General features: G+C 39.7%; 1 protein-coding gene across 1 annotated transcript in view; it reads right to left on the bottom strand.

Moving 5' to 3' along the window:
* The window catches only part of Gigyf2 (GRB10 interacting GYF protein 2), a 154,299-nt gene that overhangs the window by 103,333 nt on the left and 37,343 nt on the right, over positions 1-13,623 (bottom strand). Inside the window, exons 5-6 of the mRNA XM_013022428.1 lie at positions 7,415-7,544; positions 5,918-6,013 (exon numbers count right to left, since the gene is read on the bottom strand). Of these exons, the coding sequence (XP_012877882.1) occupies positions 5,918-6,013; positions 7,415-7,544 (226 nt within the window). The remainder of the gene's footprint in view (positions 1-5,917; positions 6,014-7,414; positions 7,545-13,623) is intronic.

The raw sequence follows: 13,623 nt of genomic DNA, 5'->3' as shown, positions 1-13,623 counted from the left end.
CCCAGAGTTCAAGTCCCACGATGGGCAAAAAAATAAAGAAAGCACTAAGTTCAAGTCCCACAACTGACAATCAATCAATCAATCCTTTAGTAAATAATAATTTAAAAAAAGCTGTGAAGAAAGAAACAGCATTTTATTATGTATGACAAAGATTCTAAAACAGTAACAATGGTATTAAAAGGACAGGGTGCTGGACAACAGCATAAAGCCAACAGAATTTGCCTAAAGGGAAAAGTGCAGGTGCCATTATTTTAATAAAAAAAAATAGTGCTTGGTATCATTCTCCAATCATATATATTCATGATACCAAGCACTTTTTTTGTTGTTAATTTTTTCAAAATTAACAAAACTGGGGGCTGGGAAGGTGGCTCAGTGGTAGAGCGCTTGCCTTGCATGCATGAGGACCTGGGTTCGATTCCTCAGCACCACATAAGCAATAAGAAAAAAAAAAGCCAGAAGTGGCACTGTGGCTCAAGTGGTAGAACACTAGCCTTGAGCTGAAGAGCTGAGGGACAGCACCCAGGCCAAAAGTTCAGTCTCCACAACCGGACCGCCCCCCCCAAAAAAAAAAAATTAACAAAACTGAACCAGGTACCATCAACTCATGTCTGTATTACTAGATACTAAGGTGATGGAGAGCTAGCCAGGGCACAAAAATCCAGGAGACTCCAATTGCCAATTCACCAGCAAAAAGACAAAAGTGAAAGTATGACTCAAATGGTAGAGCACCAGCATAGAGCAAATCTAAGAAAAGCGTGCAAGGACCAGGTGCTGGTGGTTCTTGCCTGTAGCCTGCTACTCAGGGGGCTGAGATCTGAGGATCATGGTTCAAAGCTAGCCCAGGAAGAAAAGTTCTGAAAGACTCTTTAATCACAAAAAGCTAGAAGCAGAGCTGAAGCTCAAGTGGTAGAGTGCTAGCCATGAGCAAAATAGCTCAGGGACAGTACCCTGGCCCTGAGTTCAAGCCCCAATACAAAAAAAAAAACAAAACCACAAACCTGAGGTCATTATAAACACCAAGAAAAATACTGTTCACAATATCCAAAATATGGAAACAACCCAGATGCCCCACCACAGATGAATGGGTCAAAAAATTGTGGTACCTATATACAATGGATTATTACACAACCATTAGAAAGGATATTTCAAAATAATGACAGTCCTAGGGAAATGGATGAAACTAGAACAAATCATGTTGAGCAAGATAAGCCAAGATATGCAGATATTAGATTCAAAAGAAATAAAAGGACCTGTTCTTAATTTGTCATGGAGTTTCTAGATGAATCTATGTTCTGGACCCCATATATGGTATATACACGTGCATACCTGACAGAAGCTAAGAGGAAGGCATAGAATTAGAGGAAAACAGGTGAAAATATGTAGCAGAGGGCCACAGTGATGAAAGTGAACTAAGCAACTCAAGGGCAGCAATGGGAGGGAGGAAATGAAAGAGAAAGAGGGAAAAGATGACACTAAGCAAAAGGAAAGAAATGTATAAATCACCCAATTTGAAAGAAATAGTTTACTGTTAAAGTTTGTAGAGTTCATGGGGCTGGGAAGGTGGCCCAGTGGTAGAGCGCTTGCCTTGCATGCCTGAGGCCCTGGGTTCGATTCCTCAGCACCACATAAGCAGAAAGAAAAAAAAAAGCCAGAAGTGGCGCTGTGACTCAAGTAGTAGAACGCTAGCCTTGAGCTGAAGAGCTGAGGGACAGCGCCCAGGCCCAAGAGTTCAACCCCACAACTGGACTAAAAAAAAAAAAAAAAAGTTTGTCGAGTTCATAAGCTTTATAGATCAAGGTGACAGTTTGCATTATGACGGTTAAAATGTGTTTGTGACTTTAGCTAAGTATCACTATGCCACAGTACTGTGAAATTTATGTAATCACTTAATCTCGATAAAGGGAAAAAAAAATCCACAAACCTGACATCATTATAAAACCAAGAAAAACAAGGTCAAAATCTAAACTAAAAAAACTATACTAAGATTCCACTCACTCCAGTCAGAATGCTAATCATCAACAAACAACAAAAAAAATAAACAACAAATAATGCTGGTGAGGATGCACATTGGTGAGGATGTAAATTAGTGCAACCACTATAGAAATCAATAATGTAGGTTCCTTTAAAAAACTAAAAACAGCCTCATGCCAGTGACTCATACTTATAATCCTAGCTACTCAGGAGGCTGAGACCTTAGGATCACGGTTCAAAGCCAGCCTGGGCAGGAAAATCCGTGAGACTCTTATCTCCAATTAACCACCAGAAAACCAGGAGTGGTGCTATGGCTCAAGTGAAAGAGCTCTAGCCTTGAGCTGAAGAGCTCAGGGATAGTGTCCAGGCCCAAAGTTAAAGACCCATGACCAACCAAAAAAAAAGCAACAACAAAAAAAACCCAAAAACTAAAAATAGATCTATTCTATGACCTCACCATATCACTATTCAACATTTATTAAAAGAAAGTCAATAAAAGATACCTGTGTACACATTTATTCCAGCACTATTCAAAAGCAGCCAAACTGGAATCAACTGAGGTACCCAACAAGAGACAAGTGGATAAAGAATATATGGAATATTACACAGTCATTAAGAAAATCATTTGTTTAAAAATAAAAAGGATGAAGGTGGGAAGGTAGCTCAGTGGTAGAGTGCTTGCCTTGCATGCATGAGGTCCTGGGTTCCATTCCTCAGCACCACATAAGCAGAAAAAGCCAGAAGTGGTGCTGTGGCTCAAGTAGTAGAGTGCTAGCCTTGAGCTCAAGAGCTGAGGGACAGCACCCAGGCCCAGAATTCAAGCCCCACAACCAGCAAAATAAATAAATAAAAAGATGGAAGTGAAGATCACCATGTTGAGCACAATAAGCCAAGCTCTAAGAGCCAAATATCCTAAGATGATTCCCCTTCACAGCACCAGTGTCTATCTGTTCCTTGGTTAATCTGTTTCTGCAAAGTACCAGTTTGTGGGCCCATGAGACTTTCTAGGCTTTTTTTTCTTTCTTGCAGCCTTACTGGAGGAATATTCCTTCCCTACCGTATGTACTTAAAACTCTTTGTACATTTTTTGTTTCTTTTATAAATCTGAAGTTCAGTATTCCTCTGGTTCTACTGTTTACTGTTCCCTTGACTTGCCTAGCATACTACCCTGATATAGGTATGCAAGCTGATGGTGTTTTTTTTTTAGTTTCATGGAGAAACTGAAAGGTACTGTGCCATCTTTTCCAACTTCAACTGATTTCTCTTGAGGAAGGTACTAATAATATATCTTAGGATATGCTTACTTTTAGAGTCATGTACATATGTTCACTTTGTGTTTATGCTATATCCAGGGATTGACTGCATACTGGCTAGTCACAGTAACATTCCATCAGCAGTGTACTGTCTATCCCTACTTTCATGGCATAACGGATCATCTTCATAGTATTTCCACCTATCAACAGGTTTTTTCTCAAACATAGATAAGGAGATATTTTGCTGTACTGCAAAAATGTGTATATAGCAGGACACCGGTGGCCCACACCTATAATCCTAGCTACACAGGAGGCTGAGATCTGAACAAAGGTTCAAAGCCAGCCTAGGAAGGAAGTCCATGAGACGCTAATCTCCAATAAACCACTCAGAAAACTGGAAGTGGTGCTGTGGCTCAAGCAGTAGAGCACTAGCCTTGAGCTGAAGAGCTGAGGGACAGCACCCAAGCCCAGAGTTTATGGTGACAACCAACAACAACAACAAAACCAGACTCTATTGGGGAGTTAAATACCAGTGTGAGAGGGGAGAGCAAACAGAAAAGATGAATAAAGATAGATATGGTTAAAGTAGTTTATCTGTACACATTAAAGTAAGAATAATAAACCTGTTGACACTGCTTTAGAAGGGAGAGTGATAAGAGTGAGTTTAATCGCATCATACTGTATGAGAGAATAAGTATCACCATCAACTTCCCAATGTGGAACTTACGTATGTTAATAAAAGAAAATATCACATGGCACCTGTGGGGCTCAGACCTGTAATCTTAGCTACTTAGGAGGCTGAGCTCTGAGGATTCAGGTTAGAAGTCAGCCCAGGTAGAAAAAGTCTATGAAACTCAAAAATACAGAAGTAGAGTTGTGGATCACTCAAGTGGTAGAGTGCTAGCTTTAAGCAACAAAAGCTCGGGGACACCACCCAGGCCCTGAGTTCAAGTCCCAGGAACAGCATCAAAATGCATACATACGTATATACATATATATATATATATATATATATATATATATATATATATATATCTTTTTAAATAAAAATATCTGCTAATGACCCTACAAGATATCATGTTTTGTGAATAAAAACAGAACAAGTTTGAGCCAGGTGCTGATACGGTTCATATCTATAATCTTAAGACACTTTGAAAGCTGAAAAGTCTGTGAGAACCTTTCTCAAACCATACCTGGGTACAGTATCTGGTGCCAGTTGTTCCAAGCTACATGGGGAGGCTGAAATTGGGAAGATCATGGTGCCAAGCCAGCCAGCCCAGGCAGAAAAGTCCATGAGTTTCCATCTTGTGGAAAGAAAGCTAGAGACAGTAGCTCACACTTATGATCACAAGCAATAATATAAAGCCTAAAAGGCAGCAGATCTCAGCTCAAGGGCATGATGGGAAGGAAATGAAACCTTATCCTAAAAAATAATCAGTGAAGACATAGCTCAAGATGTAGCTCAGCAGCATCTTAATGGAACTAGTGTGACTTCCAAGAACCTATGATCAAAACTAGTTGTATAAAAGATGCCAACACTATGTTGAAAACGAACTTTACAACTTGGGGGGAGGGGAAAGAGTTGGGGAGGGAAGGGATGGTAGGGGAAAAACAAAGGAGGAGGTAACAGTGCTCGACAGGAAATATATTCATTACCTTGCTCATGTAACTGTAACCCCTCTGTACAGTATTTTTACAATAAAAAAGAAAAAAAAAAAAAAAGAAAGATGCAGGGCGCTGGTGGCTCATGCCTGTAATCCTAGCTACTCAGGAGGCTGAGATCTTAGGCTTGAAGTTCAAAGCCAGCCTGGGCAGGAAAGTCCATGAAACTCTTATCTCCAATTAATCACCAGAAAACCGGGAGTGGTGCTGTGGCTCAAGTGGTAGAGTGATAGCCTTGAGCTGAAGAGATGAGAGACTGTGCCCAGGCCCAGTTCAAGCCCCACAACCAACAAAAAAATAGTTGTTATAATTCTTCACTTAGAGCAACACTGCAGCCAGGTACAACAGCATATACCTGTAAAACCAGCACTAAGGAGAGGCAAGCAGGATGATCATGTTCAAAGCTATATAGTAAAACCCTGTCTCAAAATGAAGTGGTATTCCAAAAAAGCTTCATTTTTCCACTGTTAGTAGAATCTGATTTTAAGAATCAGAAAAGTTTAACTTTGCCCAGAACATATTGAATGAATGGGAAGAGAACAAAATCTGCCACTTTCTAGCCTAGTAGTTCTCTCTCTCTCTCTCTCTCTCTCTCTCTCTCACACACACACACACACACACACACACACAAATGGATAACAGAAGAACTGTAGTTATTTCAAGATGAGTATCCACATTTTCCTCTAGTGGTAAAAATAAATGCACTTGGTGAAAATTCATGTGGACAATTACTTCTAAAAAACGATGTTTTTCTGCATAGATGTTCAATCTTCCACAGTCTCTCAGAAAAAATATTTGCTGAGTAAGTCAGAAGAGATAGTTCCTTAAGATTCCAGAAGCATTTCCTCATCTCTACCTACAGGTAAATGGCTTCAGATACAAAAGCAAAACGTAGGCCACTCAAATGCAAAAAGGAAGAAGATTTGGGAGAACTCAACATAATCTTTAGGGCCTAAGTAGTAGCTTCCTGACTTCATTCATCAGAGGAAGAATAATAATACTTTGCTCTGAGATCTAGAGCAGGCACATACCTGCTCTTCTTCTGTAAAGGGTACTAGAGCCAATGGTGGCAGGGGCTCCTCCTGTAGGATAGGTAGAAATTCTTTATCCAGAAGATCTGAAGGTATCTGTACAACAAACACACAGCCCTAAGATTAATACTATTCCTCCAATTACAAAAAGGAAAAAACCAAGGAAAAAATATTTGCTCACATATTACTAATTAGTATAAATGTTAATCTAAGCTTTTCTAACTACAATTAACTTGTGATTATCTGGTAGTTATATATATGAAAACAGGCAAATGTTAAAAACTAAGGTCATCCTCCTCCTCCTCCTCCCATTGGTCCACCACTTTGGATTCAGCATTAACTCTGATATTCCAGAAAACACAGTGGAGGAGTAAGAGTCTCCACATTTAACTCAAAGCAGATGGTAAGGAGAGTTTCATAAGCAATTATCTATCCTTAGCAACCATCACTAAAACTCAAGATCCTCTGTTAATAAATTAATAACAAAGTATATTGAGAAAAACAGAAAATGTCTCCCTAGTCAGATACATCTACCTTGTATTTTCCAGTTTGATTTTTTTTTTTTTGGTCAGTCACAGGGCTTGAATTCTGGGCCTGAACGCTGTCCCTCAGCATTTCAGTTCAAGGCCAATGCTCTACCACTTGACCATAGCGCCACTTCCAGTTTTCTGGTGGTTAACTGGAGATAAGAGTCTCATAGACTTTCCAGCCTGGGCTGGCTTTGAACCACGATCCTCAGATAGCAGCCTCCTAAGTAGCTAGGATTACAGGTGTGAGTTTGATCATTTATAAGTGAAACAAATATGTTATTTTTAAGATTTCTAACAAAAATTTCATATTTAACTTAAAAAGAGAAAAGGGTAAGAAAGTTCTCTCATTCTTTCCTTCTGAGTAGAATAAAGGGTTAAATAAAGAGAACGGAAGCCAGGAACTAGTGGCTCACACCTGTAATCCTAGCTACGGCTGAGATCTGAGGACCATAGTTTGAAGCGAGCCGTGGGCAGAAAAGTCTGCAAGACTCTATAGTCTCCAATTAACTGGTAAAAAGTCAACAGTAGGCCTATGGCTTAAGTGGTAGAGCACTAACCTTGAGCAAAAAAGCTCAGGGACAGTGCCCAGACCTTAAGTACAACTGGCACACACACCAAAAGAAAAAAGAAGAGAAAAAAAAGAAATTCTTCATTTATCAGCTATCAAACTGGAACAGAGAGATCAGAAGGGCAGGATGAAATGAAGTGATGACTGTCCTGTTGCCAGGAAGCCACCTGCTTCTATAATGACATCATCAGTTTTCTTTAAGGAGAAGGCATTACACTTACACCCACTGTTAACTACAGTTATGCTTCAGTACAGGAAAAAGGTAGAGGAAAAGAAAACATAAATCAACATATAGACAAAAGATACATTTGAGATATATATTCATTTTATTAATAGATCATTATAAATATCACCCTAAAGTCTCAGCCAAAATTCTGACTTCTTTTCCTATTTTTTTACCTTGTTGTCTTTAAGGAAAAGTGCTAACATTTCTTCTCTGCCATAGCGATAATCAGCTAATTTATACTTCGGCAGTGCTGGAGAAAGAGGAGGGGATGTGATACTCCCACCACTGGACAGAGCTCGGAGCCTAGAATAGGAAAGAAAACAATATAAAGCAGCAGATATTGTAGCACTATGAATTTCTCATATACTGTAAGAAAAATTTGTTTTAGTTCCTGAGAAAAATTAGGAAGAGCCCCATTATCTTAAGGGAGTAAAGTTTTTTCCTCTAATAGCACACTATATGACAAGTTCACTGCATGGTACACAGCCATGTGACAATCTCACCACTTAATCTATCATAGTATATCCCTGAAGGCTTGGGAGTTAGGGAAGGGATGTTTTTTGTATCAAATTATAGAAAAGTGCACCAGGTACCAGTGGCTCATGCCTATAATCCTAGCTACTCAGGAGGCTGAGATCTGAGGATTGCAGTTCAAAGCCAGCCCAGGCAGTAAAGTCTATTAAAACTCCTATCTCCAATTAATCACAGAAAAATCTGGAAGTGGTGCTGTGGCTCAAGTGGTAAAGTGCGAGCCTTGAGCAAAAAGAGCTCTGGGACATTCCCCTGGCTTTTTAGTAGTGCTTGCCTAGCATGCATGAAGCCCTGGGTACCATTCCTCAGTACCACATAAACAGAAAAAGCCAGAAGTGGCACTGTGGCTCAAGTGGTAGAATGCTAGCCTTGAGCAAAAGCAGCTCTGGGACAGCACCCAGGCCCTGAGTTCAAGCACCAACACTGGCAAGAATAAAAAAAAGTGAGGTGCCACTTTTTACCTATGAGACTAATAAAAAGTATTAACAATACTGCTCATCAGTAAGGATGTAAAACAATGAAAACTCCAATGTAGTATTTATGTTATAAATGGGCTCACTTACTTCAAAAAATAATTTGGTAGTTACATAAAAGCTATTTGGCTATTTGGTAATATATACCACATAAAATAAAATTTAAAAGCTTATAACAGATATCAAAATGTATAAATCACAAATAGGTTTGAATTCTTTATAGACATACAAAAGATGGTAAAAGCAGAATGAATCATGGAATAATAAATACATCATTAAAGTATAGGGTTATATCATCCCCAAGAGGAAGTATAAAAAGAACTTTAATTGTACCTACAATACTTTTTTCAGCTTGGTAAAAACTATGCAGGTGTTATATAATTTTGTTTGTATTATTTCATAATCTATTTTAATAAAACATCAATAATCAGTGTAAAGAATTAAAGTCAATAAAGTATGGGACAAAAATAATCATTTATTACTCAGAAGAAAAAACTTTAAATGTACTACTCCAAGCTAACAAGACGCATTCAAGAACAGAAATGGGGGTAAAGGGACTATTCTCTGTGTATGCCAGTCCTGGGACTTGGAACTCAGGGCCTAGGCACTGTCCTGAGCTTTTCTGACTCTACTTGAACCTTAATAGCTCCATTGCCAGATTTTTTGGTGGTTAATTAGAGATAAATCTCAGGTACTTTACTGCCCAGACTGACTTCAAACCACAATGCTTAGATCTCAGAATCCTAAGTAGCTTGGATTACAGGTCTGAGCCACCAGCACCTGTCTGGTTCCAGTCTTGGGGCTGAATTCAAGACTTGGGCACTGGAGCTGGGAAGGTGGCTCAGTGGTAGAGCGCTTGCCTTGCATGCATGCATGCCCTGGGTTCGATTCCTCAGCACCACATAAGCAAAAAGAAGAAAGCCAGAAGTGGCGCTGTGGCTCAAGTGGTAGAGTGCTAGCCTTGAGCTGAAGAGCTGAGGGACAGCACCCAGACCCAGAGTTCAGGCCCCACAACTGGACCCCCCCCAAAAAAAAAAAAGACTTGGGCACTGGCTCTTAGATTTTTGCTAAAGGCTAGTGTTCTACCACTTAAGTCACAACTCCACTTCCAGCTTTTTGGTAGTTAATTGGAGATAATCTCATGGACTTTTCTGCCTCGACTGGCTTCAAACCATGATCCTCACATCTCAGCCTCCTGAGTAGCTAGGATTAAAGTGTGAGTCACAGTGCCTGGGCTCCTTTAATTTTATGCGTATCTGGCAGAAACAAAGATCTGGGCTCCAACTCCATTACTACCAACAAAAAGGGAGTGGTGTTTTTAAAAGAAAAAAGCAGAAAAAAAAAAGTTAAGAAGCCTACTTGCAGGACTATACCAAAGAACTAATACTAGAAAAACTAATACTGAGATTAGCTAATAGTCTAGGGCTACTGGAATTTCTTTAATACCAAAGCTAACAGAGACCACTGAACCTTAATTCAGTTGTACTCAGCTTAATTGTGATGCACTGAATTTCCCCATAAGCCTAGGGAATTTTCTAGGGAAAGTTCAATAAAAGCACTAAAATATATATCCAAAACTGCTATGGTTTTACTCATAAAAACAAGAAGATAGGAATGATGTATTAAATGATTACACACAAAAAAGCTGGTATGGGCAGGCACAATGGTTGGTGCTTATATGATTGCTTCTCAGGAGGCAAAGATCTGAGAATCAAGGTCTGAAGCCCACGTTGGCAGACAATATGAAAAACTTACCTTCAATTAACTAGCAAAATGATGGACTGGTAGTGTAGCTCAAGTGGTAGCAAACTAGTTGTGAGTAAAAAAGCCAAACAAGAGCTTGAAGCCCTAAGTTCAAGTCCCAACACAAAATAAAAATGTAATAGGAAGGCAGCTAAAGCACAGTAAATATCTGCAGATTATTATAAAAAATGGCAAGTGACTAATAATGTGTAAGAATATATGTAAGTAGGGCTGGGAAGGTGGCTCAGTGGTAGAGCGCTTGCCTTGCAAGCATGAGGCCCTGGGGTCGATTTCTCAGCACCACATAAGCAAAAAAAAAAAAGCTGGAAGTGGCGCTGTGGCTCAAGTGGTAGAGCGCTAGCCTTGAGCTGAAGAGCTGAGGGACAATGCCCAGGCCCAGAGTTCAGGCCCACGACTGGACCCAAAAAAAAAGAATATATGTAAGTAGCCAGATGCCGGTGGCTCATGTCTATAATCCTAGCTACTCAGGATGCTGAGATCTGAGGATCTCGGTTCAAAGCCACCTTGGCAGGAAAGTTCGTGAAACTCTTATCTCCAATAAACCATTCAAAAAAATGGAAGTGGCGCTGTGGCTCAAATGGAAGAGCATTTGCCTTGAGCTGAAGAGCTGAGGGACAGTGCCTAGGCTGAGTTCAAGCCCCACAACCAACAACAAAAAAATACATAAGTGAGGCTATAGATTTTTCCAATTTATCTTCTACAGCTGCAATTTTAGCATATCATAAACAATTATATTTATTACATATCTAAAAAGAACATTAAGAAACTCATATACAGATCATTCAGCCCCCAAATCAGCAATCTGTGGCAATGTAGCTCTTTTTAGAGCCCCAGCTAACCCTCTCTTGATACTATTTTGAAGGAAATTTTTGGCTTAATATTACACCTGTACATAATATTATCACTAACATGGACATTTTTTGAAGTCTGGATTTGCTGGTTTATCATAGTGTAACTTAAAATGTTTCTATATCCTCTGCATTTCATGCAAATTGGCAACTGGGTATAGATTCTTGATGAGATGTGGGTTAAGAATACTTCCCGGACAGTGGTGTATTATTCCATCAAAGGCACAGAGTGTCGGCTGTTCTGTGATACCACTAGCTACTGATGATCAATGCTTGGATCCCTAAGTTCACTAAAGTGGTTGTAAAGTGTTTCTATACTATCATTCTTTTTTATTTGCTGGAACATTTCTGCAAAGAGAAACTTACCTCTTAAACTATTTGGTACAGTTACCCAGTGATACAGTTTATACAGGAAAGGAAGGAAAATAGCTTATTTGTTTTCAAAATAGTAGCTTGGCTCACTAGCATCCTTTAATAGTACAATTTGTTATTAATGTATTCCAGTCCACTGCAATTATTCCTAACAATCTTGAAATTGTCTCATCTTTGACTAGAGGAAGACTGGACTGGCTCCTGGTCCTTTTGACATGATCCTAGTTGTCTTAGGCATCATCTTTACTTTGGTATGCCAAACTGTTCCTGGTTATCTTATTTCTTGCCTCATATCTGGAATCCACCATTTTTCTAAGGAGCCCTGATTCTCTCTAGTATACACAAAGATTACGTTATGAGTGCTAGAAGTGCTCATTACTACTGGGTTGATCATTTCAAATGACTCCTAAGTTTACACATTAAAACAAGTTCAACAACCAGAAAACAAAACAATAGGTTGAGCTATCCAACCACTGCTGAAGAATCTTCCAGGAAACTGCTTCCCATCAATCCTGTAATTTTCTGAAAAAGTGGAATTGACATCTCCTAAGAACTTAAGTTGGGAATATTACACACGTTAGCTCGATTCATCTCACTTAAGTTTCATAAAAACTCCAATATAACAGGCATGAAAAGTGAAGTTTCAAGGGCTGGAAAGGTAGCTTAGGGTTCAATCTCCTGGTATCAATCTCCAAATCACAGATCTATGTGTGAGAGCGCGCACACACATGCACACACACACATGCGCGCGCGCACATACACACACACACACACGAAAGAAAGGAAAGGGGAAGAGAAAAGGAAAGGAGAAAGAAAAGCAAAGAGAAAAAGCAGAAGCTGAGGGGTTAATAAACAACTTGCCTAGTCATGCCCAAAAAACTAAGATTCAAATCTGGGTTTTTATGACTAAAAGAACTGACCATTCCAACAACAAGGTCTCAACACTACTATATTTAGAAGAGCCACAGATTACCAAACATTTACTTGAAAATGTTCCTATATTTTTATTAGAAATTATTATAAAGTATCTTCTTTATGCTCAGCCAATGTGCTTCTCCATAGTTTCTACTACTGAAGGGCCTAGCTCAGTCCTCTCTCAGATGAAAATCATTCTAGTCTTGGCAAACAGCTATTATACCTTTACAGAAACTCCTTTCCATGACATAACATCATCATTTTCTGGAACTACTCCTCACATTAAGGTTTTAAACTGGCCCCAGACTCCCAATGGCTAACCAATATTCAGGACTGAACACTTTCTACAAGCACCAGATCTACTGAGTAACATGATCAGAGATTTCTCCTACTTCTTTTTTTTTTGGCTGGTCATGGGGCCTGAACTCTGGGTCTGGGCACTGTCCCTCAGCTCTTCAGCTCAAGGCTAGCGCTCTACCACTGGAGCCACAGCACCACTTCCGGCTTTTTCTGTTTATGTGGTGCTGAGGAATCGAACCCAGGGCCTCATGCTTGCAAGGCATGCACTGTACCGCTGAGCTACCTTCCCAGCCTGATTTCTCCTACTTCTATGAAGAAACTGAGCCAATTAAGAAGAGGATTGCCTGTGTTAGAATGATGGGTGTGCTGACTCAACAGGCAACAAATTCTACTCAAAGACCCTCACCCTACAGATACTTAGGAAAGCTGAAAGCCCATCAGTGATCTTTACCTCCTCCATACAACCTTCTCTTCTAAACATTCATTCCCTTACCATGTACTTTGCCCTCCATTTCTAAACACACTTCAGTAACTTGTTTAGTGCAGCATTCTACTTCTAGCTATGCTCAACTCTGCTCTTTATTACAAAAGTATTTTACATCCTCATTTTCCTGTCACTTCAAACCCAGTGTTACCTGGTATTCGCTACTCTGCAAAGTGATTAATAACCTTAACATTAATAACCTTAACACAGAAAATTCAAGAGAATTTTTCTATCTTCGTGGTCATCATCTCCCTGGCCTGCACTGAAATCTGCTAACACAGAAGGCTCTGTTATACTTTTTAGTAGTAATGAATGGTACCACTAAGACTCTTAAAACCTCACGATGGCTCTCAAACTTTCACTTAAGTGCTGCTCAAGCCACAAACTTCAGCTTAAGCAATTTGGGTCTAGTGCTAGTGGCTCATGCTACTGAGAAAGCTGAGATCTGAGGATTGAGGGTCAAAACCATCCCAGGCAGGACTCTTATCTCCAATTAGCCAACAAATAGCCAGAAGTGAAGCTTTGGTTCAAGTGAAAAGTGCTAGGCTTCAGCAAAAAGGCTAAAGGAAGTTGGGCAACAATGGCTCACACCAGTAATCCTAGCTACTCAGGAGGCTGGGATCTGAGGATCACAATTTGATGCCAACCCAGGCAGAGATGTCCATGAGACTCTTATCTCCAATAAGCTACTCAGA

The sequence above is a fragment of the Dipodomys ordii genome, unplaced genomic scaffold (genome assembly GCF_000151885.1).
Source record: "Dipodomys ordii isolate 6190 unplaced genomic scaffold, Dord_2.0 Scaffold1, whole genome shotgun sequence".
Classification (NCBI taxonomy): domain Eukaryota; kingdom Metazoa; phylum Chordata; class Mammalia; order Rodentia; family Heteromyidae; genus Dipodomys; species Dipodomys ordii.
The sequence above is the reverse complement of the archived record's forward strand: the minus strand, read 5'-3'. Positions and strand labels throughout refer to the sequence as shown.